General features: G+C 49.7%; 1 protein-coding gene across 2 annotated transcripts in view; it reads left to right on the forward strand.

Moving 5' to 3' along the window:
• LOC134948333 (degenerin unc-8-like) overlaps nt 1-24,500 on the forward strand; it is a 72,361-nt gene that overhangs the window by 32,205 nt on the left and 15,656 nt on the right. For both annotated transcript variants that reach the window (XM_063936255.1, XM_063936256.1), the window contains one exon: nt 23,124-23,228. In XM_063936255.1, the coding sequence (XP_063792325.1) occupies nt 23,124-23,228 (105 nt within the window). The remainder of the gene's footprint in view (nt 1-23,123; nt 23,229-24,500) is intronic.

A 24,500-nucleotide genomic window follows, 5' to 3' on the forward strand; every position in this document is an offset into this window, starting at 1 on the left:
CCATCGGTCAAATGCGGCTGTTATTTCATACAACACGGGTATTCACTATTCATTCGTATTTGGGTGTTAATCTCTGAGTGCTCAAGTGCGGGTCTATTTTTTTGAGAATCGTTAAAAAAATCAGCAAAAAAATAGACCTGCTTTTTCTAGTTGAGTTTGGATAACCATGCACGGATCAGTGAGATCTGTGCATGGTTATCTATGGGAAAGGGTCTGTTTACTGTAAAAACTGGGGAAAAATTTTTGCGTGGGGTCCCCCCTCCTAAGCATAACCAGCCTCGGGCTCTTTGAGCCGGTCCTGGTTGAAAAAATATGGGGGGAAAAATGACAGGGGTTCCCCCATATTTGATCAACCAGCACCGGGCTCTGCGCCTGGTCCTGGTGCCAAAAATACGGGGGACAAAAAGCGTAGGGGTCCCCCGTATTTTTGGAACCAGCACCGGGCTCCACTAGTCAGAGAGATAATGCCACAGCCGGGGGACACTTTTATCTTGGTCCCTCCGGCCCTGGCATTAAATCACTAACTAGTCACCCCTGGCCGGGGTACCCTGGAGGAGTGGGAACCCCTTAAATCAAGGGGTCCCCCCCCCTCCAGCCACCCAAGGGCCAGGGTTGAAGCCAGAGGCTGTCCCCCCCCATCCAAGGGCGGCGGATGGGGGGCTGATAGCCTTGTGAAAAAAATAGAATATTGTTTTTTGTAGCAGTACTACAAGTCCCAGCAAGCCTCCCCCGCAAGCTGGTACTTGGAGAACCACAAGTACCAGCATGCGGGGGGGGGGGATGGGTTTGCTGGTACCTGTAGTACTAATACAAAAAAAAAAAAAAAAAACAGGACACACACACCGTGACAGTAAAACTTTATTACATACATGCACACCTACATACATACATACTTACCTATGTTCACACGAGGCTCGGTCCACTTCTCCATGTAGACTCCACGGGGTAGCTGAGAAAAAAATTATGGCCCTCGTTCCGAGTTGTTCGCTCGCAAGCTGCTTTTAGCAGCTTTGCACACGCTAAGCCGCCGCCTACTGGGAGTGAATCTTAGCATAGTAAAATTGCGAACGAAAGATTCTCAAAATTGCGATTACACACCTCTTAGCAGTTTCTGAGTAGCTTCAAACTTACTCGGCATCTGCGATCAGTTCAGTGCTTGTCATTCCTGGTTTGACGTCACAAACACACCCAGCGTTCGCCCAGACACTCCTCCGTTTCTTCAGCCACTCCCGCGTTTTCCCCAGAAACGGTAGCGTTTTTTCGCACACACCCATAAAACGGCCTGTTTCCGCCCAGAAACACCCACTTCCTGTCAATCACATTACGATCACCAGAACGAAGAAAAAAACGTGAGTAAAATTCCTAACTGCATAGCAAATTTACTTGGCGCAGTCGCACTGCGGACATTGCGCATGCGCATTCACGACTAATCGCTCCGTTGCGAAAAAAAAATAACGAGCGAACAACTCGGAATGACCCCCTATACTCACATAATCCAGGGTAGCTTCTGTCCTCTTTGTAATCCACGTACTTGGCAAAAAAACAAACCGAAAAAGCCGAACCACGCACTGAAAGGGGTCCCATGTTTACACATGGGACCCCTTTCCCCCGATTGCTGGGACCCCCCCTGACTCCTGTCAAAGAGGGTCCCTTCAGCCAATCAGGGAGCGCCACGTTGTGGCACTCTCCTGATTGGCTGTGCGCTCCTGTAGTGTGATTGAGGCTGCGCACTGAAGATACAATGTAGCGCATAGGCGCTCCATTGTATCCAATGGTGGGAACTTTGCGGTCAGCGGTTGACCGCGAGTAACCTCAACCGCTGACCGCAAAGTTCCCACCATTGGATACAATGGAGCGCCTATGCGTTACATTGTATCTTCAGTGCGCAGCCTCAATCACGACGTGGCGCTCCCTGCATGTATGTTTTAAAGTTTTACTGTCACGGTGTGTGTGTCCTGTTTTTTGTTGGGTATTTTTTTTGTATTAGTACTGCAGGTACCAGCGAACCCGTTTCCCCCCCGCATGCTGGTACTTGTGGTTCTCCAAGTACCAGCTTGCGGGGGAGGCTTGCTGGGACTTGTAGTACTGCTACAAAAAACAATATTCTATTTTTTTCACAAGGCTATCAGCCCCCCATCCGCCGCCCTTGGATGGGGGGGACAGCCTCGGGCTTCACCCCTGGCCCTTGGGTGGCTGGAGGGGGGGGGACCCCTTGATTTAAGGGGTTCCCACTCCTCCAGGGTACCCCGGCCAGGGGTGACTAGTTAGTGATTTAATGCCAGGGCCGCAGGGACCAAGATAAAAGTGTGGCATTATCTTTGGCAAGGTTGGCAAGTGTGGCTGTGGCATTATCTCTCTGACTAGTGGAGCCCGGTGCTGGTTTCAAAAATACGGGGGACCCCTACGCTTTTTGTCCCCCGTATTTTTGGCACCAGGACCAGGTGGAGCCCGGTGCTGGTTGATCAAATATGGGGGAACCCCTGTCATTTTTTTCCCCATATTTTTTCAACCAGGACCGGCTCAAAGAGCCCGAGGCTGGTTATGCTTAGGAGGGGGGACCCCACGCAAAAAAAATTCAGATTTTAAAACAATTTAAACACCTTTTTAAGGTACACAATGAAGCCCTGCACGGATCTCACAGATCCGGCCGGGATTCCTTGTGTTTTGTCAGGCAGTGTTTTACTTATCACTCCAGTAAAACACTGCCTGACATTACGAATCACATCGACATCGGAAAATACGAATTTGGAAAAGTCGGCAGCTTAATGAATGACCGTATCAGGATTCAAAAAGTTGCAGTAAAATGCACCCGATACCATTCGAGATCAAACACCCTTAAAAACGGCAAAAACACGAATCTTTGTAAATATACCCCCAGGTGTGGAGGGAGCGGTAAGTGACACAGGGATCCCACCCTGTGTCACTTACAGCTCTATCCACCCTCCTATCTGTCCTCTGGTTGGGAAGCTCCATGGATAGTTCATGAAATCTGATGTTCCTGTGTCTCTGCCTGCACTGCATTCTGTTCTGCTCACATTCTGGCTGTCTGGTTCTGCTGCTGCACAAGAGAGAGAGCTAGTGATGTCAGTGTGCTCTGGCCCTGGGGGCCCCTGACAGAGGGGAGCCCAGGGTACAGTATGCCCTGCATCCCCTCCTTAATCTGGCTATGCCGGCGGGCGGGATGTTGGCTGTACATATCCCAACAGCGGCATCCCACCCGCCAGAATGCCAGAAACAAGGCAAGTACAAAGAACCCCCCTTGCAGGCTCGGCGGCACACTGCACTCGCCACAGGATCTATTCCCACTGTATGAGTGTCATGCACACCCACCAGTGGGAATAGTTCTGTTTTTTCGGGAATTCCGGCTGGCAGCATTGCCGGCTGTTGGGATTCCGGCGTCGGCACCCCAAAAGTCCAAGTTTTAGGTTTATCCATGGTCATTTAATTAGCACCTCAGTCAATTTGATTTAGCCATCTGTGCAGACTGAGCCATGGCTATACCTAAAACCTGGACCTTTGGGGTGCCTTGAGGACCGCGTCTGAGAACCTCTGTCTAATGCAATGGACAGGTAACCCACTGGGACCGCCAGAAGTGCAGGGTGATTGTGTTTTCTGTGTGAATGCTAAATGGGTGATGTGCTTTTAACTTTTCACCAGTAGATGGAAACCTAACAATAAATGGGATGCAGTCAATTTACCTTCATTCAAAATCCTGACGGACAAAATAAAGACAACCATTGACCTATAGTCAAAATACCCACATTTCATATGTCGTCAGGTTCAAAAAGTCGACATGAGTTTTTCATGATTTTTTCATTGAAACCGACTTGTTCATACTTTACCATCCCAGTGGACCTGAAGGGGGAATTTATAGTGTGCCCGAAACGCGAACCATGTGAAGGGACGCAGTACACTTTTACGGTGTCCATGTCGACCTATGTCAACATACACACACAAAAACATTGAAGAACTTGCGTCTACTTTTTGATCTGTCAACATTTTAAATGTCGGTATTTTGGCCGTGTCAACATTTTTAATGTTGGTATTTTGACCTTGTCATTATTTTGACCTTGTCGGTATTTTGACCATTGGTCAATTGTTGTCGGTATTTTGACTGTCGGGATTTTGATTGTAGGTATTTCACACTGATCCCCAATAAATGAACACCACATCCAGTGCCGTAACTAGACATTTTAGCGCTGTGTGCAAGAAACAGCATCGGCGCCCCCCCCCATTTTTAAAATAGGGCCAGTGCGCACCAAGAATATAGGGGCATGGCTTCATGAGGAAGGGGCGTGGCCACAAAATAATACCAATTCATATTACGCTGCGCAGTAGCGCCACTTACACACATTACACCAGGTAGAGCCCCTTTTACACATTACGCCAGGTAGAGCCCCTTTTACACATTATGCCAAGTTGAGCCCCCTTATACACATTATGGCAGGTAGAGTCCCCTTTTACACATTACAGCAGGTAAAGTCCTCTTTTACACATTACGGCAGGTAAAGTCCTCTTTTACAAATTACAGCAGGTACAGCCCCCTTTTACTCATTATGGCAGGTAGAGTTCCCTTTTACACATTACACCAGGTAGAGTCATGAGAGAGAGAGAGGGAGAGATAGGGTTGGCAGGGAGAGAGAACGAAAGGTGGCAGGTAGAGAGAGAGAGTGGTGGGAAGGAGACAGAGAGAAGGGTGGGAGGGGGAGTGAGGAGAGGGTGGAGAAACACACACAACGGTACCTATGTGATGATAGCTGGAGTGCAGGCAGCCATGGCGGCGGCACGGGGATGTCCCTGTGCTGGTGACAGCTGTAGCTGCGGTACACTATAGAATCAGAGCTGCTCCTACTACTGGAGCTGCCTCCACTCCATCCTCCCTGCATTCCCTGCACGGCTCCCTGCCTGGATGAGGCACGTCTCCGGCCCAGCCTACAGTATGTGGTCCAGGGACACTGCGCTGCTCCACCAGTCAAGGAGGAGCGGGGTTGAGCTGTAATACACGGGCCAGGGAGACATAGTCTATGCAGCGCTGCCGGCTATAATATATATAATCGGGCAGCAGCTGTGCATCCGGCAGAGGGGCCGGGCGCAACACTACTTTTATATGTTACAGCAGGCAGCGCTGCAGCTGGCGGTGGCCAATCTGGGAGGATGCAAATAGTGCGCCCACAGCACAAATGCGCTGTGTGCGAAGCACCATCCACCCACACCTTGTTATGGCCCTGATTAGAGGACGACTCCTGCCTGCGCAGCCTGACTGCGCTGGTAGGTGTTCGGGAGCCATTTTTTTCCCCGGAGCAGCTGTGTGAGACATCATGCAGCCGCCCTTAAAATGATCTGGACATGCCTGCGTTGTCCAGATCACGCCCACCAAACGCAGCATCGCCGTCAACCTCCCCCCCCCCCCCTGACAACTGCCGCTGCCAATCACCTTGCCGACGCATCTTTCTGGGATGCATCCGCATGGTGAAGGGTTGCACATGCACACAACGGCAAGTGCGCGTACACAGACCCGATGGACGCAGCAACCGTATGCAAATGCAGCGGCTGCGTTCATCTCTGAATAACCCCCTCTGTGCTGTAAAGGATATTCTCAGTTCCGGTTAAGATTAGAGTGGATGGTTCCCGCCATCTGTCTCTGCACCCTGATAATGTTGTTGGGCTGTACTGTAACTCCGGGAATATAAACTCCGGGGGGGGGGCGGAGTCAGGAAGTATGGCCACCATCTGTCTCCGCAGAAAGGTGGGGGGACCAATGGCAGGAGGATTGTAAACTCCGGCAGAGGTGGGGACGGGGGGGATTGGGCAGTATTGTCTGTGGCTGACTGTGACCTCCCTTCTGGAGGAGGGGGTGGTCAGGCTGCGCCACTGCAGTGTAAGCGCCTGTTGTTGGGGCAAGGGCCAGGGGGTGTCTTGGCTGCAGCTCGGTGTAACCTCCACGAGGGAGGCGGTCTGGATGACACTGTAAACTCCAGCAGCGGGGGGTGGGATAGGACATTGCTGACCGCGGCTCGCGGTAACCTCTTGTGGGGGACAGGGGATGAGAGGGTGTTCGGCTGTCTTGTAAGCTCCAGTTGTTGGGACAGGAGGCGGGCAGTATTGCCCACGAATGCACTGGTACTATGCAGACACACATTGCGGTTTGGAACTACAGGGGTTGCCAGCGGTACTGCGCCCACAGTGCATACGCGCTGTGTGCCAGGCACCGCTGGCACACACCTAGTTACAGCCCTGACCACATCTATAGTTATTTATATACCTGTCCTCAATTATTTTTAATCCCCCTTCCAAAGTCTCCGCAGGGCCACCCTTAAATAGTTTTGCCCTGTACTTTAAGGGTTGTGGCGAAGTGTGATTTACCACACGTGTGCTTACCTGGCAGATTGGCAATAAGAGATATGGGGGCAAATTTATGAATCAACATTTGCAACTGTTTTCCACGGTCCTCCCATCTCTGACTGGAAAAGAGGGCTGCTTTGTAGTCAGATTTACCAGGTGCCGATCCCTTGGCCCCGCCCGCTAACACATCTGCTGATAGGCCAGCCTATAGTAACCACTGGCTACTGTATTGTACATTCAGGGGCGTAGCCAGAACTTTGTGGGCCCCATAGTAACATTTTGAAGGGGCTCCCATCCCAATGCTTCTAGAGAGACATTTCTCTGCCGCAGTTCTTAATTGTACAGTTGTGCTTATAAGTTTACATACCCTAGCAGAATTTGTGATTTTCTGGCCATTCTTTTCTTTCACTCATGGTTAGTGGTTGGGTGAAGCCATTTATTGTCAAACAACTGTGTTTACTCTTTTTAAATCATAATGACAACAGAAACTACCCAAATGACCCTGATCAAAAGTTTACATACTCTGGAGATTTTGGCCTGATAACATGCACACAAGTTGACACAATCGGGTTTGAATGGCTACTAAAGGTAACCATCCTCACCTGTGATCTGTTTGCTTGTAATCAGTGTGTGTGTGTATAAAAGGTCAGTGAGTTTCTGGACTCCTGAAAGACCCTTGCATCTTTCATTCAGTGCTGCACTGACGTGTCTGGATTCTGAGTCATGGGGAAAGCAAAAGAATTGTCAAAGGATCTGCGGGAAAAGTGATATAAAAAGATATCCAAGCAATTGAGAATGCCAATCAGCAGTATTCAAACTCTAATTAAGAAGTAGAAAATTAGGGATTCTGTGGAAACCAAATCACGGTCAGGTAGACCAACAAGAATTTCAGTCACAACTGGTTAGTGGTTGGGTGAAGCCATTTATTGTCAAACAACTGTGTTTACTCTTTTTAAATCATAATGACAACAGAAACTACCCAAATGACCCTGATCAAAAGTTTACATACTCTGGAGATTTTGGCCTGATAACATGCACACAAGTTGACACAATCGGGTTTGAATGGCTACTAAAGGTAACCATCCTCACCTGTGATCTGTTTGCTTGTAATCAGTGTGTGTGTGTATAAAAGGTCAGTGAGTTTCTGGACTCCTGAAAGACCCTTGCATCTTTCATTCAGTGCTGCACTGACGTGTCTGGATTCTGAGTCATGGGGAAAGCAAAAGAATTGTCAAAGGATCTGCGGGAAAAGTGATATAAAAAGATATCCAAGCAATTGAGAATGCCAATCAGCAGTATTCAAACTCTAATTAAGAAGTAGAAAATTAGGGATTCTGTGGAAACCAAATCACGGTCAGGTAGACCAACAAGAATTTCAGTCACAACTGCCAGGAAAATTGTTCGGGATGCAAAGAAAAATCCACAAATAACTTCAGCTGAAATACAGGACTCTCTGAAAAAAAGTGGTGTGGTTGTTTCAAGATGCACAATAAGGAGGCATTTGAAGAAAAATGGGCTGCATAGTCGAGTCGCCAGAAGAAAGCCATTACTGCGCAAATGACACAAAGCATCCCGCTTACAATACTCCAAACAGCACAGAGACAAGCCTCAAAACTTCTGGAACAAAGTCATTTGGAGTGATGAGACCAAAATTTAACTTTTTGGCCACAACCATAAACGTTACATTTGGAGAGGAGTCAACAAGACCTATGATGAAAGGTACACCATTCCTACTGTGAAACACGGAGGTGGATCGCTGATGTTTTGGGGATGTGTGAGCTACAAAGGCACTGGAAACTTGGTCAAAATTGATGGCAAGATGAATGCAGCATGTTATCAGAAAATACTGGAGGAAAATTTGCACTCATCAGCCCGGAAGCTGTGCATGGGACAAACTTGGACGTTCCAACATGACAATGATCCAAAACACAAGGCCAAGTCGACCTGTCATTGGCTACAGCAGAATAAACTTAAAGTGAAGGTTCTGGAGTGGCCATCTCAGTCTCCTGACCTCAATATCATTGAGCCACTCTGGGGAGATCTCAAACGTGCAGTTCATGCAAGACAGCCCAAGAATTTACAGGAACTGGAGGCTTTTTGCCAAGAAGAATGGGCAGTTTTACCATCTGAGAAAATAAAGAGCCTCATCCACAACTACCACAAAAGACTTCAAGCTGTCATTGATGTTAAAGGGGGCAATACACGGTATTAAGAACTGGGGTATGTAAACTTTTGATCAGGGTCATTTGGGTAGTTTCTGTTGTCATTATGATTTAAAAAGAGTAAACACAGTTTGACAATAAATGGCTTCACCCAACCACTAATCATGAGTGAAAGAAAAGTAACTTTGACCGGAAAGGTGGCCCCTCTCAGCTCTGGGTCCCATAGCAGCTGCACTCCCTGCACCTATGGTAGCTACGCCCTTGCATATAACACATGTAACTGTGACAGGGAAGGTGGCCCCTCTCAGCTCTGGGCCCCATAGCAGCTGCACTCCCTGCACCTATGGTAGCTACACCCTTGTATATGACACATGTAACTGTGACAGGGAAGGTGGCCCCTCTCAGCTCTGGGCCCCATAGCAGCTGCACTCCCTGCACCTATGGTAGCTACGCCCTTGTATATGACACATGTAACTGTGACAGGGAAGGTGGCCCCTCTCAGCTCTGGGCCCCATAGCAGCTGCACTGCCTGCACCTATGGTAGCTACACCCTGTATATAACACATGTAACTGTGACAGGGAAGGTGGCCCCTCTCAGCTCTGGGCCCCATAGCAGCTGCACTCCCTGCACCTATGGTAGCTACACCCTGTATATAACACATGTAACTGTGACAGGGAGGTGGCCCTCTCAGCTCTGGGCCCCATAGCAGCTGCACTCCCTGCACCTATGGAAGCTGCACCCTTGCATATAACACATGTAACTGTGACAGGGAAGATGGCCCCTCTCAGCTCTGGGCCCCATAGCAGCTGCACTGCCTGCACCTATGGTAGCTACACCCTTGTATATGACACATGTAACTGTGACAGGGAAGGTGGCCCCTCTCAGCTCTGGGCCCCATAGCAGCTGCACTGCCTGCACCTATGGTAGCTACACCCTTGTGTACATTGTATCGTCTGTACCTGATGACGCATGCGCCAGCCGTCAGCCAAGGCAGGAAGCAGATAGCATTACGCCATCACTCTACTTCCAGCTTTTCACCAGGACGTGCTGTTATCAGACCCCATCTTCCGGCAAGAGACACATGGTCAGTTCACATTAAAAATGTGATTCTGATAACTATGCCCCATGGAGTGTGGTCAGGCCCGGCGACAGGGGGGGCAAAGGGGACACTTGTACAGGGCCCCGAGGTTCGTGGGAGCCCCAAGGATCAGGGACACAAAAAACGGGGCCGCAGTGCCAATATTGATTTTTAAAGTACTCGGGTCGGGTTCGGGTGACCAGCGGAATCCTGCCGGTCACCATACCGACGTCTGGATACTGATCTTTAGATTGCTGGCGGGGGAAGCAAGCGTAATGGAGCCCCTTGCGCGCTCGCTGTGGTCGCCACGCAGTGTGCTCGGTGTCTCGCTGCACTCGCCACAGGTGATGGACACCCACGAGTGGAAATAGTCCCTGTCAGTTGGCATGCCGACTGTCGTGCTCTGAATCGGCCGGGATCCCGGCGTTGGTAGAGTGACCGGCGGTTGAGAGAAACATAACTACATCCCAACTGCTCAATTTAAGCTTACTTCCCAACTGTCACGATTTTGGCGGGACAGTCCCGTTTTATGGGACTGTCCCGCCGTCCCACCCGCGGGCAGAAATGTCCCGCAGGTGGGGGGCAGTTGGGAGGCTCCCGTCACTGCTGCTCTGCGGTAAATAGACGCTGAAGTAGGAAAATAATTAACAGGCCCCCTAACCCTCCCCCCTCCTTTTACCCCATCACTTTGTCCTGTCCCTGTGGTCCACGCTGTATTGCCATCATTATGCATGTCGATGCGCTGACGCTTTCTGTATGTCCCTGCCACCGCCACCGGAGAGCCGGGTAGCCCAGCGGGGAAACCACCTGCCGGGCTCACTGATAGCCAGAGTCAAAGGCTCCACACAGAATCCCCCGCAGCCCTGCCGCTGTCCAATGCCGCTCCCTACAGACAAGAGGGAGGTGAGCCCCTTTTCATACAGTATATATGTATATAAACATATTTTATATATATATATATATATATACATATATACATATATATATTATATATATATATATATATGTATATGTGTGTGTATGTGCATATATATATTTATATACTATTTTTTTTAAAGCCCCCCTCTGCCAGGTAAAGGGTGGTTGCGGGGACCCAAGAGATATCACTGTACAGGGCCCCAAGATCTCTGTTGCCGACACTAATCCAGACCCCTAAATTAACCCTAATGCCTTAACCATACTTGCCTACCCTCCCGGAAAGGCCAGGAGGCTCCTGAAAATCGGGTGGCCCTACCGGCCCCCCGGAAAGGTGGGCAAGTGTCCCACTTTTCCTGGCAGCCCCGCACTCCCCGTCGGCCCCCCACAGCAGAGAACAAGTGGGCGGTCCACACACACCCAATACCCCCCCCCCTCCCGCCGCACTGTACAGTGCCTGTTTTCTCTGCACTGTCTAGCAGGGGCGGGGCTATGATTATGCGACTATGGTGCTACGCCCCCAGACCGCCCACATCGCCGCCGGACATGCCCCCATTAGCCTACCACGCTGCAGCCTCCCAGAGGATGGTGCAGCAAGGTAGGCAACTATGGCCTTCACCCTAAAGGGCAGACTGGATGGGCCATGTGGTTCTTATCTGCAGTTAAATGCAGTGTTTCTATGTATATGATGTATTGCAAGAAAATATCTGCGAATCCAACGGTACGGTAAGTGCGGTATATACCTGCACTTACTCACGGGGCGAGAATGTCTCCCCTAATTGAATTCAGCCCTATGAATAGAGGTTGTGTGATCCCTGTGCAGCAGTCACAGAAAGGGTTACTCTCTGCAGCTTGTCACTCACATTACATTGTTGCATTGTTCTGCAGAGCTGAGCTGGGAGCTGTAACCCACAGACCAGCTGCAATCATTACGCTGGGCACACACTAGACCAGTGGTTCTCACACTGTGTGCCGTGGTACCCCGGGGTGCCTCAGGATACGTGCAGGGATGCCCTGGATTGGTGGCCTAGGGACAATACAAATTATTTATAGTCAATACCAGTGCTGGTGGCGGCTAATCATAAACTATGTGCACCAGGGGAGTTTTAAGAGAGGACGGGACCCGCATGCAGCCTCCGTCGCAGGTCCCCTCCTCTCCAGCAGCAGTAGACTCTGGTATAATGCGACAATAGTACCACTACTGTACATTAGATAACTGGGAAGTACACAAAATGTTTCCTATACTTATATTTTTGTGGTGGCGGTGCAGAATACCACACAGCAGTACCAGCCCTGACTCACTCTGCTGCTAGATCACAAGCAGAGCCAGTACGTGCATGAATTGCAGTGTTCTACTAGACATGCTTAGCTAGCCGGGCACATGGCTGCTAGTGCCCTGGGCCCATGAGAGCCATTTCCTCTGGGAGGGCAAGTCTCCCTGCCATTGCCAGCTGTTTGGGTCAATAATTCCGCTGAAAGGTATTCAAGGCTGGTGAGCTTGGCCGTGCTGCATTGAATGGGTTAAGTGCTTAGAGGGTATACATGGCATGAGCGCCGCCTTGTGAGAATTGGGATTTGGCTATATATCTGTTTATGGATGTTGCTTTCTCATAGTCCCTGCCTTCCAGCTATAGATTGCAATCCAGTGCGGCTAGCAGGGTGTGTTATGGGAGTGTCTGCGACACAGGCTGCGTTCCTTAACGCACAGCCGCAACGGCCATAGTCCGACGGAGACACTGCACTGATTGTGACAACTAAAGCATCACTGGCAGAGTTACAGCATGCAGAAATACTTACAGTAGGTGTCCCTGCATGGCCAGACGCAGGCTGAGGGCCAGATTAACAATGGGATGGATGGAGCTGCAGCTTCAGCGCCCCCCCCCCCCCCCCCCCCCCCCCCCCCCCCCCCCCCCCCCCCCCCCCCCCCCCCCCCCCCCCCCCCCCCCCATCAAAATAGGCCCACAGCCCAAAGACATTTGCTATTGGTGCCAACAATAATATACAATAACATACGGCGCTAACAATAATATACTGCAAATCTGTTTGTATTTAGTAATAAAACAGAGGGGATTTAGTCATATTTTGAGCAAAACATTTAAGCGTCCAGCCCATCGTCAAGGGACCCCAATATTCTGCAAGTCCCTAACCTAGCCCATGTACTCAGCACAGCATTATACTTCCTCCTTTATATCCCCGGATTTGTGTTCCCACCAGACAGATTGGATAGATACATGTCTTTATTTACTACCAGTTATTTATGTAGCGCATTCATATTCTGTAGTGATTTACAGATAATACTTAGCTATTTCATTTTATTTTGGGTAGCCAATTAATATACCAGTATATTTTTGTATTGTTGGAGGAAACCTACGCATGGGGGAGATCTATATATATATATATATATATATATACAGAGCCGGATTAAGGGGGGGGGGGTCCCGGGGATACGTACCCCGGGCCCCCCTTTCCAAAAGGGCCCCCTGCCACACCACAGATCGGATCTTTCTTCAATCCGATCTGCGGTGCAGCGCTCACGAGCCCCGGCTCCCCGCTACCCTGTCCCTCCTCCTCCTTCAGTACAGCGTGCGGCCAGTGCCGTTTAGCGGCGAGCGGCTCACTTTGTGACTACTTATCTCCTCCCTCTCTCTCCCCCCGAGCGCTCCTGCTCGGGGGGCGGGGCTTCGCGGAATGACGCGTTTGCGTCGTGACGTCACGACGTAAACGCGTCATTCCGCGAAGCCCCGCCCCCCGAGCAAGAGCGCTCGGGGGAGAGAGAGGGAGGAGAGGAGATAAGCATCGAAGGAGGAGGCGGCCGGCGCGAGGGACGTGAGTCGGCGGGACCCGAAAAGCGGGAAGATGTAAGTATTTTTTTTTTCTCTCTTTCTCTCTCTCTCTTCCTCCCTTCCTCCCCCCCACTTGACACCTGCCTGCCGCACTATGTAAAATGAGGATACCTTCCGCACTATGTAAAATGAGGATACCTTCCGCACTGTGTAAAATGGGGGCACCTGCCGCACTATGTAAAATGAGGATACCTTCCGCACTGTGTAAAATGGGGGCACCTGCCGCACTATGTAAAATGAGGATACCTTCCGCACTGTGTAAAATGGGGGCACCTGTCGCACTGTGTAAAATGGGGGCACCTGCCGCACTGTGTAAAATGGGGGCACCTGCCGCACTGTGTAAAATGGGAATACCTGCCGCACTGTGTAAAATGGGGATCCCTGCCGCACTGTGTAAAATGGGGACACCTGCCTGCGTACTGTGTAAAATGGGGACACCTGCCGCACTGTGTAAAATGGGGATACCTGCCGCACTGTGTAAAATGGGGGCACCTGCCGCACTGTGTAAAATGGGGACACCTGCCTGCGTACTGTGTAAAATGGGGACACCTGCCTGCGTACTGTGTAAAATGGGGACACCTGCCGCACTGTGTAAAATGGGGACACCTACCGCACTGTGTAAAATGGGGATACCTGCCGCACTGTGTAAAATGGGGACACCTGCCTGCGTACTGTGTAAAATGGGGACACCTGCCTGCGTACTGTGTAAAATGGGGACACCTGCCTGCGTACTGTGTAAAATGGGGACACCTGCCTGCGTACTGTGTAAAATGGGGACACCTGCCTGCGTACTGTGTAAAATGGGGATATCTGCCTGCGTACTGTGTAAAATGGGGGCACCTGCCTGCGTACTGTGTAAAATGGGGACACCTGCCTGCGTACTGTGTAAAATGGGGACACCTGCCTGCGTACTGTGTAAAATGGGGACACCTGCCTGCGTACTGTGTAAAATGGGGACCTGTGCCTGCGTACTGTGTAAAATGGGGACACCTGCCTGCGTACTGTGTAAAATGGGGACACCTGCCTGCGTACTGTGTAAAATGGGGACACCTGCCTGCGTACTGTGTAAAATGGGGGCACCTGCCTGCGTACTGTGTAAAATGGGGACACCTGTCTGCGTACTGTGTAAAATGGGGATATCTGCCTGCGTACTGTGTAAAATGGGGATATCTGCCTGCGTACTGTGTAAAATGGGGATATCTGCCTACCGTACTGTGTAATATGGGGACACTTGCCTGGTGTAATGTGTAAAAAGGGGACTTTTTTATTTTTATTTTTTCCCCCTGTGGTGGGTGTGATGATATCAGACGAGGCCACGCCCATTTTAATCAGGCCACACACCCTTGTCGGGAGCGCGCGCGCATGCTTTTTCTTTTTCTGGCTATATGGGGGGGGGGGGGCGCTCGCAAATTTTTTTAATAGCAAGGGGGGGGGGCGCATTTTGAAATCTCGCACTGGGAGCCAAATTGTCTAGAAACGGCCCTGCGTGCGGCGCACTAATGACGGAGCCGCAGGCTTGCTGAGCCGGACAGCAATTGGACAACTGAGCCATCGCTCAGCTGCGCTGACTACAGCTCTAAGAAGAGTGCTCTAACAGCTGTAGTCAGGGCAGCTGAGCGACGGCTCAGCTGTCCAATTGCTGTCCGGCTCAGCAAGCCTGCGGCTCAGTCATTGGCGCGCCGCACGCTGAACTGAAGGAGGAGGGATTCTTAGATAAATTATATATATATATATATATATATATATATATATATATATAAATCCCTCCTCCTTCAAAAAAACTAATAAAAAAATAATAATAATAATAATAATAAAAAATAATAATATATATATATATATTTTTTATTTATTTATTAGTTTTTTAGTCCATGGGGGCCCCCTGCAATTTAGTACCCCAGGCCTCCCGGGGCCTTAATCCGGCTCTGTATATATATATATATATATATATATATATATATATATATATACACATTGTTTGGAGGGAGGCGGCACTCTGGATCCCAACGGATGGGATACCAACGGTCAAGATACAGATGGCCGGGATCCTGAGTGAGGACACAATGCCGGCATCTGCATACCAACAGCGGTCAGGATGCCGGCATCACATTACTGACAATCAGCATCCCGATCATCCTCACAGTGGGACATGGTGGCATCCTGCCGCCGGTATCCGGACTCCAGGTCGACAGCACAAAGGTTGACACACCTTAGGTCGACGCCAATTGGTTGTCACACCTTAGGTCGACATGGACAAAAGGTCGACATGGACAAAAGGTCGACAGGAACAAGGTCGACATGGAAAAAGGTCGACATTAGTTTTTCACGGTTTTTTTCTTTTTTTGAACCTTTTCATACTTAACGATCCACGTGGACTACGATTGGAACGGTAAAGTGTGCCGAGCGAAGCGGTAGCGGAGCGAAGGCACCATGTCCGAAGCACGGCGAGCGAAGCGAGCCATGCGAGGGGACGCGGTGCACTAATTGGGGTTCCCGGTCACTCTACGAAGAAAACGACACCAAAACAACATAAAAAACTCATGTCGACCTTTTTCCATGTCGACATTGTTCCTGTCGACCTTTTGTCCATGTCGACACAAGGTGTGTCGACCAATTGGCGTCGACCTAAGGTGTGTCGACCTTTGTGCTGTCGACCCTCAGTCCCAGACCCCCTGCCGCCTGGGGGGGTGGTGGGTGTTAGGGTTAGGGTGCAGGGAAAGAGGGTCAGGTTTACGTACTTAGAAGGGGAGGTTAGGGTTTAGCGTAAAGCAGGGAGGGGTAGGTTTAGGCAGTGGGGAAGGAAGGGTTAGGGTTAGGCACCAAGCAGGGGGGGGAGCTAGGGTTATGCACCCACAAGGGAGGGTTAGGGTTTGTGTAGGGAAAAGGTGAGGGTTAGGGGGATTAATGGGGTCTGTCGGGATTCTGATGGATGAGACGCCGCTGTCGGTATACTGATTGTATCTTGTTTGAATATTTATTTATATGTAGCTAATAAAACAGAGGGGATTTGGTCATATTTTGATTTGATTAAGCAAAATATTTAAGGGACCCCAATATTCTGCAAGTCCCTACCTACCCTAGCCTATTTACTCAGCACAGCATTACACAATGAAGGTCCAGGGCCTGACATCAACACCTGCAGGGAAGCAGGAGGACATCCAATGATGGAAAAAACAGAAGAGTCTCCGGAAGGCCACAGGATGCATTGTCAGGATATTGTTGTTGTTGTTGATCCGGGAGCGGAGCACAGGGAAGGCAGGGACTGGGAGCGGAGCACTTAGGGTCACAAGGACCGAGGCTATAAAGCTGGAGTTAGTTAGGGGAGCCTGCTCTGGCACTCTCAGTACTCAGGGGCTTCCTTTCATAGTTGGAGATAGAAATTTGGGCACCTGGACCTTTAAACACAGTGCTGAGTGGCTCACGCTTCCCTATGAGTGTCGCCTGCATATCTAGAAGTGACGCTGCAGTCAGAGGAGGAGAGCTGCAGAAGAGATCTACGGCAGCGGCTGCTTGGGATAACATGCCCACTGCCCTGCTTTAGGAGCCGGAGACCAGCGCTGCCAGACCCAGATAGTAAGTGCCAGGGTCCGGTGCGCGATGACAAGAATCTCCAGTAAAGGTGTTGTACTCAGGCTTATGGCAGGCTTTTGCGCATCACAAGTAAGCCGTCAAAGTTTCCACCTTCAAACGCTATGATGTATCTCATTACTGGTAATGTAGCGTGCTTTGCTTTTGCTCCATGCTTAGTGATCTTCTTCTTCTTCTTCTTATCCTCCTCCTCCTTTTCCTCTTCTTCTACTCCTGCTTCTTCTTCATCTTCTGAAAAGCTCTCACTCCCACTATCTCCGGCCTCTATATCAATGTCCGACTTTGTTACCGAGTTTGGTCTCTTCCTAAAAGTACAAAAGTAATGAGAAGTGCTCAGTAGCAGAACATAGGGCCTAATTCAGACCTGACCGCTAGGGTGCATTTTTTGCATCCCTGCGATCAGGTAGTCGCCGCCTACAGGGGAGGGGGAAATCGCTGTGCAGGGGTGCGATCGCATGTGCAGGAGAGCTGCACAAACTGAAGTTTGTGCAGTCTCTCCAAAGCCTAGGACTTACTCTCCCAGTGCGATGATCGGGGCCGGAGCTGACGTCAGTAACCCTCCCTCCAAACACCTGGTCCCTCCTGCGTTTCTCCGGACACTCCTCTAAAACAGTCAGTTGCCACCCACAAACGGCCTCTACCTGTCAGTCACCTTGCAATCGCCCATGCGATCGCTTTTCTCGCACCCTCCCGTCGCTGCCCGTCGCTCCCCTTCGCTCCCCTTCGCTGCAGTCCATCGTGCCTGCGCATTGCAGTGCATACGCATTCGCAGTTCAGACCTGATCGCCCGCTGAAAACACACAGCAGCGATCGGCTCTGAATTGGCCCCACAGACAGAAACCATCGGGGTCTCTATATGATGTCACAGTGCAGTGTATAGAGGCACATTATATAACATGGTAGCATAATGTATTACAGTACTGCACACAGGGGCACAGGGCAGCCTATGATATCACAGTATAACACAGCAATGCAGGAGTAATTGTGTTGTACTTTCCACTATAGATCTCCTGCTAAGTGCAGTTATGATAAAAGGGATAGGCCTGCAAGTTATTGTCACGGGTCTGGGACTCAGGGTCGACAACAAAAAGGTCGACACACCTTAGGTCGACACCAATTGGTCGACACACCTTAGGTCGACATGGACAAAAGGTCGACAGGAACAAGGTCGACATGGAAAAAGGTCGACATTAGTTTTTTATGTTTTTTTGGTGTCGATTTCTTCGTAGAGTGACCGGGACCCAATTAGTGCACCGCGTCCCCTCGCATGGCTCGCTACGCTCGACATGCTTCGGGCATGGTGCCTTCGCTCCGCTCTGCTCGGCACAGATTATCGTTCCAATCGTAGTCCACGTGGATCGTTAAGTATGAAGAGGTTAAAAATACAAAAACAAAACTCATGTCGACCTTGTTCCTGTCGACCTTTTGTCCACGTCGACATAAGGTGTGTCGACCAATTGGCGTCGACCTAAAGTGTGTCGACCTTTTTGTTGTCGACCTGGAGTCCTCCGGATACCATTGTCACGCTATATAGCATATTACTGTCTGTTAGTGTGTCAGTAATATAATATTCTCATATGCTAACAGCAGAGTGTCTTTTTCCATTATACTGGTAATAATAAGACAGTAATAAATGAATACTCTTTATGTAGGTAAATAAACTGTGACGGATATTAGTAACTTACCAGATGTAAATGCAGAAGGTCAGTGTAGCCGCTATCGAAAACAAGCCGGAACATGTAGTGACAATCAGCAATCCTGCAGGACAGAAACAGGTTAGGTGAATAAGCGTCATGTTAGTTACAGCCGTGTTACACATAGATCAATTCCTTATATGAAACAATTATGAAAACTACTTTGCTGTCACTAGTAAGTGCAGAATATGCTGAAGCTCAGCGTGTATCATTTCCGCCATCGCGCCCATGCTATAAGTGCTCTCCGAGTTTCCGGCTTGGGAAGTGTCCTGTGCAGACACTGTGTCATGGGAGCCGTGAGAGAGGGGACATCGGGGTTGTCTGTATTACATGGCTCTCAGGTCTGCATTACATTGTGCTCTATGCAGGGCAGTCCAGAGCCAGGCTGGGCCCAGGTACTTTTAAAGGAGCATAGCCTAATCACAGGAGGTGTGGTCATGTTCCCTTAGAAAAAAATACAGGGGAAAAAAATTTGATTTTTAGCACCTCCCCGGCCACACTGCAGCCCATCACACAGCTGGGTTGAGGAGAAGAGCTGCAGCTGCTGCTGCCAGGTAAGAGGGAGGGGACCTGGGCCCCTACTGGACCCTCTCTGGGCCCCTCCATCAGACCTGGGCCTGGCTAATTTGTACCCTCTCACCCCCTCTCTTGGCACCACTGGCTCTATGCACATAACAGGCAGCTGCCCCACATACAGTGCTCTTAGTAAGTGTACAAGGAGTGTGATAGGCTGTCATCTGATCTAGAGCAGTTCCAATGGTGTGTAACCGTCACACATATATTGTGGAATAACCTGCGCCCTGACCTGGGAATTCCCCACACTGTGCACTCTGCACCTGCTGATATAGTATATGCTGCAGCACAAAGCTGACTTATGGCCATAAGCATAATACTAGGCAGCTGATGCCACAATCTCACCCAGCTGCAGATGTAATTTACCCCCCACACACAGAAGCCGCCCCTGTCCCCACTAATCCCTATGACTGACACACTGCACATATATGCTCTAACTTGTATCACTGTTAGGTACCTGTGACCGTAGAAGCGTTGGACTCTTCTGTCTTCAGGGCATGGTCGGTGGAGGCACCTTCAGGTGTCACAGTAGGTGCCCCTTGACCAGCCGAAATAAATACAAATCCAATAAAAAATGTCCACAAATAGCAGAACATCTCTGTACGTCTGTTTCCACCAAAAACTACCTATCAAAAGGCTCACACTGTAACAGTCTGTGATATCACCCTGGCCTGAGCCGCATTGTGATGCGGCTGTGATGTCATAAAGGAAGTGGCTGGGGCCTTATTAGGGACAATCTGTGCAGGGAAATTATAAGATGATTTATTTAATAAATAAAATAATTAAAATAATGTTAATTAAAATAATGTTATCACATGAATGTGCTGTTAGTTCACATATGCTATTTCATATATCTAAGTGTATTAATTAAAATATTATTTTAATGGTGTATTTATTAATACACTTAGAAGTTAGATATATGAAATAGTATCTGTGAACTAACAGCACATTCATGTGATAATATTATTTTAATTAAGTTATTTTTTTAACACAGCAACTTATAATTTCCCTGCCCAGATTGTCTCTAATAGACCATATATATCACCCTTTATATATGGTCTCATACCTCCCAACTGTCCTGATTTCTGTGGGACAGTCCTGTTTTTTAGGACTGTCCTGTTGTCCCACCCGCGGGCCACAGTATCCCGCAGTGAAGGGAGTGGGGGGCAGTTGGGAGGCTCCTGAGCACAGAGCAGCGGTGAATAGACACTGTGCGCATGCACTCCCACAAAGCCACACCCCCTTTTCCACAGACCACGCCCCATTTCAGACGGGCATGACTGCGCTGCGCCAAAGTGTCCCTATTGCTCTTCATCCAATGTTGGGAGGTATGTGGTCTACATCAGGGGGTCTTTACCTTTGGACTAGGACACATAACATGGGATGACCATGATAAAGGGTGGGTAGTTAAGAACTCCCTGGTTGGGAGGCTGGGAGATTGGAGGTAAAGCTGAGGGGTCTGGGCTGGACGCTTTGTGTCTTTAAGCCCCGCCCACTGGGTCATATGTCCAAAACTCTGGAATGTAAATGGTGCGATTTTCAGTGAATCATGTGACATTGGCCCGGCCCCCTCCCCAGTGATTCACAATTCCTGGCTTTACACCCACTAGGAAGTGCGTGGGAAGCTGGAGATACACCCATTGTTCTGGGGGTCTCCTGAACCTTCCAGTATAGGTATGATTTATGTAAGGATGCATCATACCCTCCTGGACTTCCTTACCAGTGGTATTTGCAAAGGTGGGGCTGTAGGGCCTAATTCAGATTTCAGACCTGATCGTAGATGTGCTAAATTTAGCACATCTACGATCAGTCACACTGGCATGTGGGGGGACGCCCAGCACAGGGCTAGTCCGCCCCGCATGTCAGGCCCTACCCGCCGCACAAGTACAAAAGCACAGCACAGCAGCGATGCTTTTTACTGGAAGATTAGCTCCCTACCAGCGCAGCTCCTGCGTGCTGGCCGGGAGCTACTCATCACTGTTCGGGTCGCAGCGGCTGCATGTGACATCACGCAGCCGCCGCGGCCCGTCCCCGCATGGTCCGGGCACACCTACTTTGCTCGGACCGCGCCCCCTAAACGGCGGCCAAACACCGCTGGCCCGCCCCCTCCCGCCCAGCGACCGCCTCTACCTGTCAATCAGGCAGAGGTGATCGCAGAGCAGAAATTTACCAGCGCTTGCTGTCATGAGCTATATGATAAAAATAGATATCTGAACGGTTTATAAATAAAATGTTTTTACACATTTATTAAGATAAACATATTAAAAACAATTAAAAAAGAATTGAATGACCACATATAAACCTGCATAAGAATTAATATTGGAAAGGGATATTCCGTCCGTGCTGGCTAGGATTCACTCTAAAGAGTAGACTTCACTGGAAAGTACCTCATTAATCGGTTAATAGCATGTTCCGATAGTTGGCAATGGGTAGTTCTCAGTGGTCGATGTGCAGTAAACCTCCTTGTGGGGAAACACAGAGTTCATCCGGTTCCAATTGTATCCACGGTAGGTAGGGCACCAAGAAGCGATTCCAAAGTGAAGAGTGACCAAATGTGCCAGCGTGTGTGGTAGGTCCCAATGTGCAGGTCAATGTGGAACAAGCTCAACGCGTTTCGCTGGTATCTCAAATCCATCTTCCTCAGGGGCATATGCTGAGTGTGAAAACACTTAACTGGGCCAGTAAGACAGCGACCACTGATGGTAGCCGTACTGGCTGGTGTCACTTGCTAGATGTCACTGTGTCACATTGCAAATAATGTTTGTTTTTCAATATAATTAGCGCTCCCTATAGAGTTCAGTATGGTGGCACAGTGGTTAGCTGTGCTGCCTCGCCACACTGAGGTCACGGGTTTGATGACTAAGGTCCTGACTTTTCTAATGGCTGCAATAGCAGCATGGTCCCCCCCCCCCCCCACACACACACACACACAACCCCCCCCCCCCCCAAATATCGGAACTGTGGCTACCATCAGTAACCATCGATGGTTAAAGTATCTGCCATAGGCCATTGATGATTTTGCTACAACAATGGTCACTGGCTATTGGCGTATCTATAATGGGTGCAGTGTGTGCGAGGCACACGGGCCCCCAGGGTCCCCCACACCGCACACACTGCACCCATTTGTTTAATACTTACCTCTCTGGAGTCCCCCGTCGGAGCCATCCCTTCTCGGCAGCGCAATAGAGTTTGAACACTAGGGGGAACAAACTCGATTGCGCCTGCTGAAAACTCCGGAAAGATGGCATGGCGGACATTTTTCTGGAGTTTCGCACATGCGCATTAGCAAAATTGCATTAGAAAATGGCTGCCGCGCCGTGTTCGCGGAGGTTTGCGCATGCGCAATAGAGTCTTTTCTCAGACTCTATTGCTGCTGTGGAGAAGGACGGCACCTCCGGGGAACCCAGGAGAGGTAAGTATTAAATCCTGTGCATCAGTCAGAGAGGAGGCGGCCCCTGATGCAGAAGGCTCCTCCTCTATTAAAACGCCCCTATCACTGGCCTTTCCTACACCAAACTAGTTGTAACTCACTTTGAGGATAGATCCTTTGTGCGTGCGCCACCTTGTCATGTGTGCGTCTGCAGGGTGTGCGCAGAGTAATACGCTGGTGCTGTATTAAAGCCCCAGTCCGTTCCAGTCACTTGCTGTATGTTTTGATTGAAATACTCTTAGGAGCTGATGCAGAACTGAATGAACGACTACTTGCGGAGCATATCTTTGTGTTCTTGAGCTGTGCGTGCTGCGGAAGCGACTGAATGGGCACAAATGGGCTGTAACGGTGGGGGTGGGGGGGTGTTGTCTCTTAGGTAATGCCAGTAGATGCGTGCATTTGGCTACAGAGCATGCGCAGTGTGAAAATGCACAAGACACGTTCCGCAAATCTAACCTGCGATTTTCGAGGTGATGCGCTGACATGTTGCTTTCTTGCAGGTTCACATTGACAGGCTAAAGTCACCGTTTGTCAGTCAATGCACCGAAGGGGAAAACATCAAGAATTTCTATAAGGATGTCTATGGTTCCGGGTACACACGGGAGGTGAGTCTCTGCAGTTAGATATTAACCTGAAACAGAACATGTAAGACCCCTAGTAACACCTCTATCAATGGGGGCTGATTCATTCAGAGGAGCAGGTCTTTTATCCACGTAAGCAACATAAAACACGGGAGTGGCGTCTCAAACGCAGACGCGTCGCGAACATTTCTGGGGAGTGTCACAGCTCATGACTGTGATCTCATGCGCAGTTACAATTGCTCCGGTGTCTACCGACGGACATGGGGGGTAATTCAGATCTGATCGCAGCAGCAAATTTGTTAGCTAATGGGCAAAACCATGTGCACTGCAGGTGGGGCAGATGTAACGTGCAGAGAGAGTTAGGTTTGGGTGGGTTATATTGTTTCTGTGCAGGGTAAATAGTGGCTGCTTTATTTCTACACTGCAATTTTGATTTCAGTTTGAACACACCCCACCCAAATCTAACTCTCTCTGCACATGTTACATCTGCCCCCCCTGCAGTGCACATGGTTTTGCTCATCTGCTAACAAATTTGCTGCTGCGATCAGATCTGAATTAGGCCCATGCTGCGCAACCGTAAAGTTACTCAGTAGTGATGTGAGACTGATGATTGCGTCTTTGTACACAGGCGTCGGATGTGAGACACCTCCAGTACCCCTAGAATATAAATCACAATTTTAAGGCTAAAGCCGGGATGTAATGGCGGCCGAGTTTGCAGAAATTAGCAACTTTTACGGACATAGGGGGTCATTCCGAGTTGTTCGCTCGCTAGCAGTTTTTAGCAGCCGTGCAAACGCATTGTCGCCGCCCACTGGGGAGTGTATTTTCGCTTTGCAGAAGTGCGAACGCTTGTGCAGCAGAGCGCCTGCAAAATCTTTTTGTGCAAAACAAGACCAGCCCTGTAGTTACTCTGCGTGTGCGTTGATTCTAACAATGGAGGGACGGCTTTTGACGTCACACACCCGCCCAGCGTTCGCCCAGCCACGCCTGCGTTTTTCCCGACACGCCTGCTTTTTTCTAAGCACTCCCTGAAAACGGTCGGTTGCCACCCAGAAACGCCCACTTCATGTCAATCTTCCTGCGTTCGGCCGCGCGACTGAAAGGTCCGCTAGAACCTGTGCAAAACCACGATGCTCTTTGTACCCGTACGTCGCGCGTGCACATTGCGGTGCATATGCATGCGCAGAGTAGCCGATATTTTCACCGATCGCTACGCAGTGAACAACGGCAGCTAGCGATCAACTCGGAATGACCCCCATGGCCGCAAAAGACGGCCAATGTATTAGCAGATGAGTA

This window comes from Pseudophryne corroboree, chromosome 8, assembly GCF_028390025.1.
Source record: "Pseudophryne corroboree isolate aPseCor3 chromosome 8, aPseCor3.hap2, whole genome shotgun sequence".
NCBI lineage: Eukaryota > Metazoa > Chordata > Amphibia > Anura > Myobatrachidae > Pseudophryne > Pseudophryne corroboree.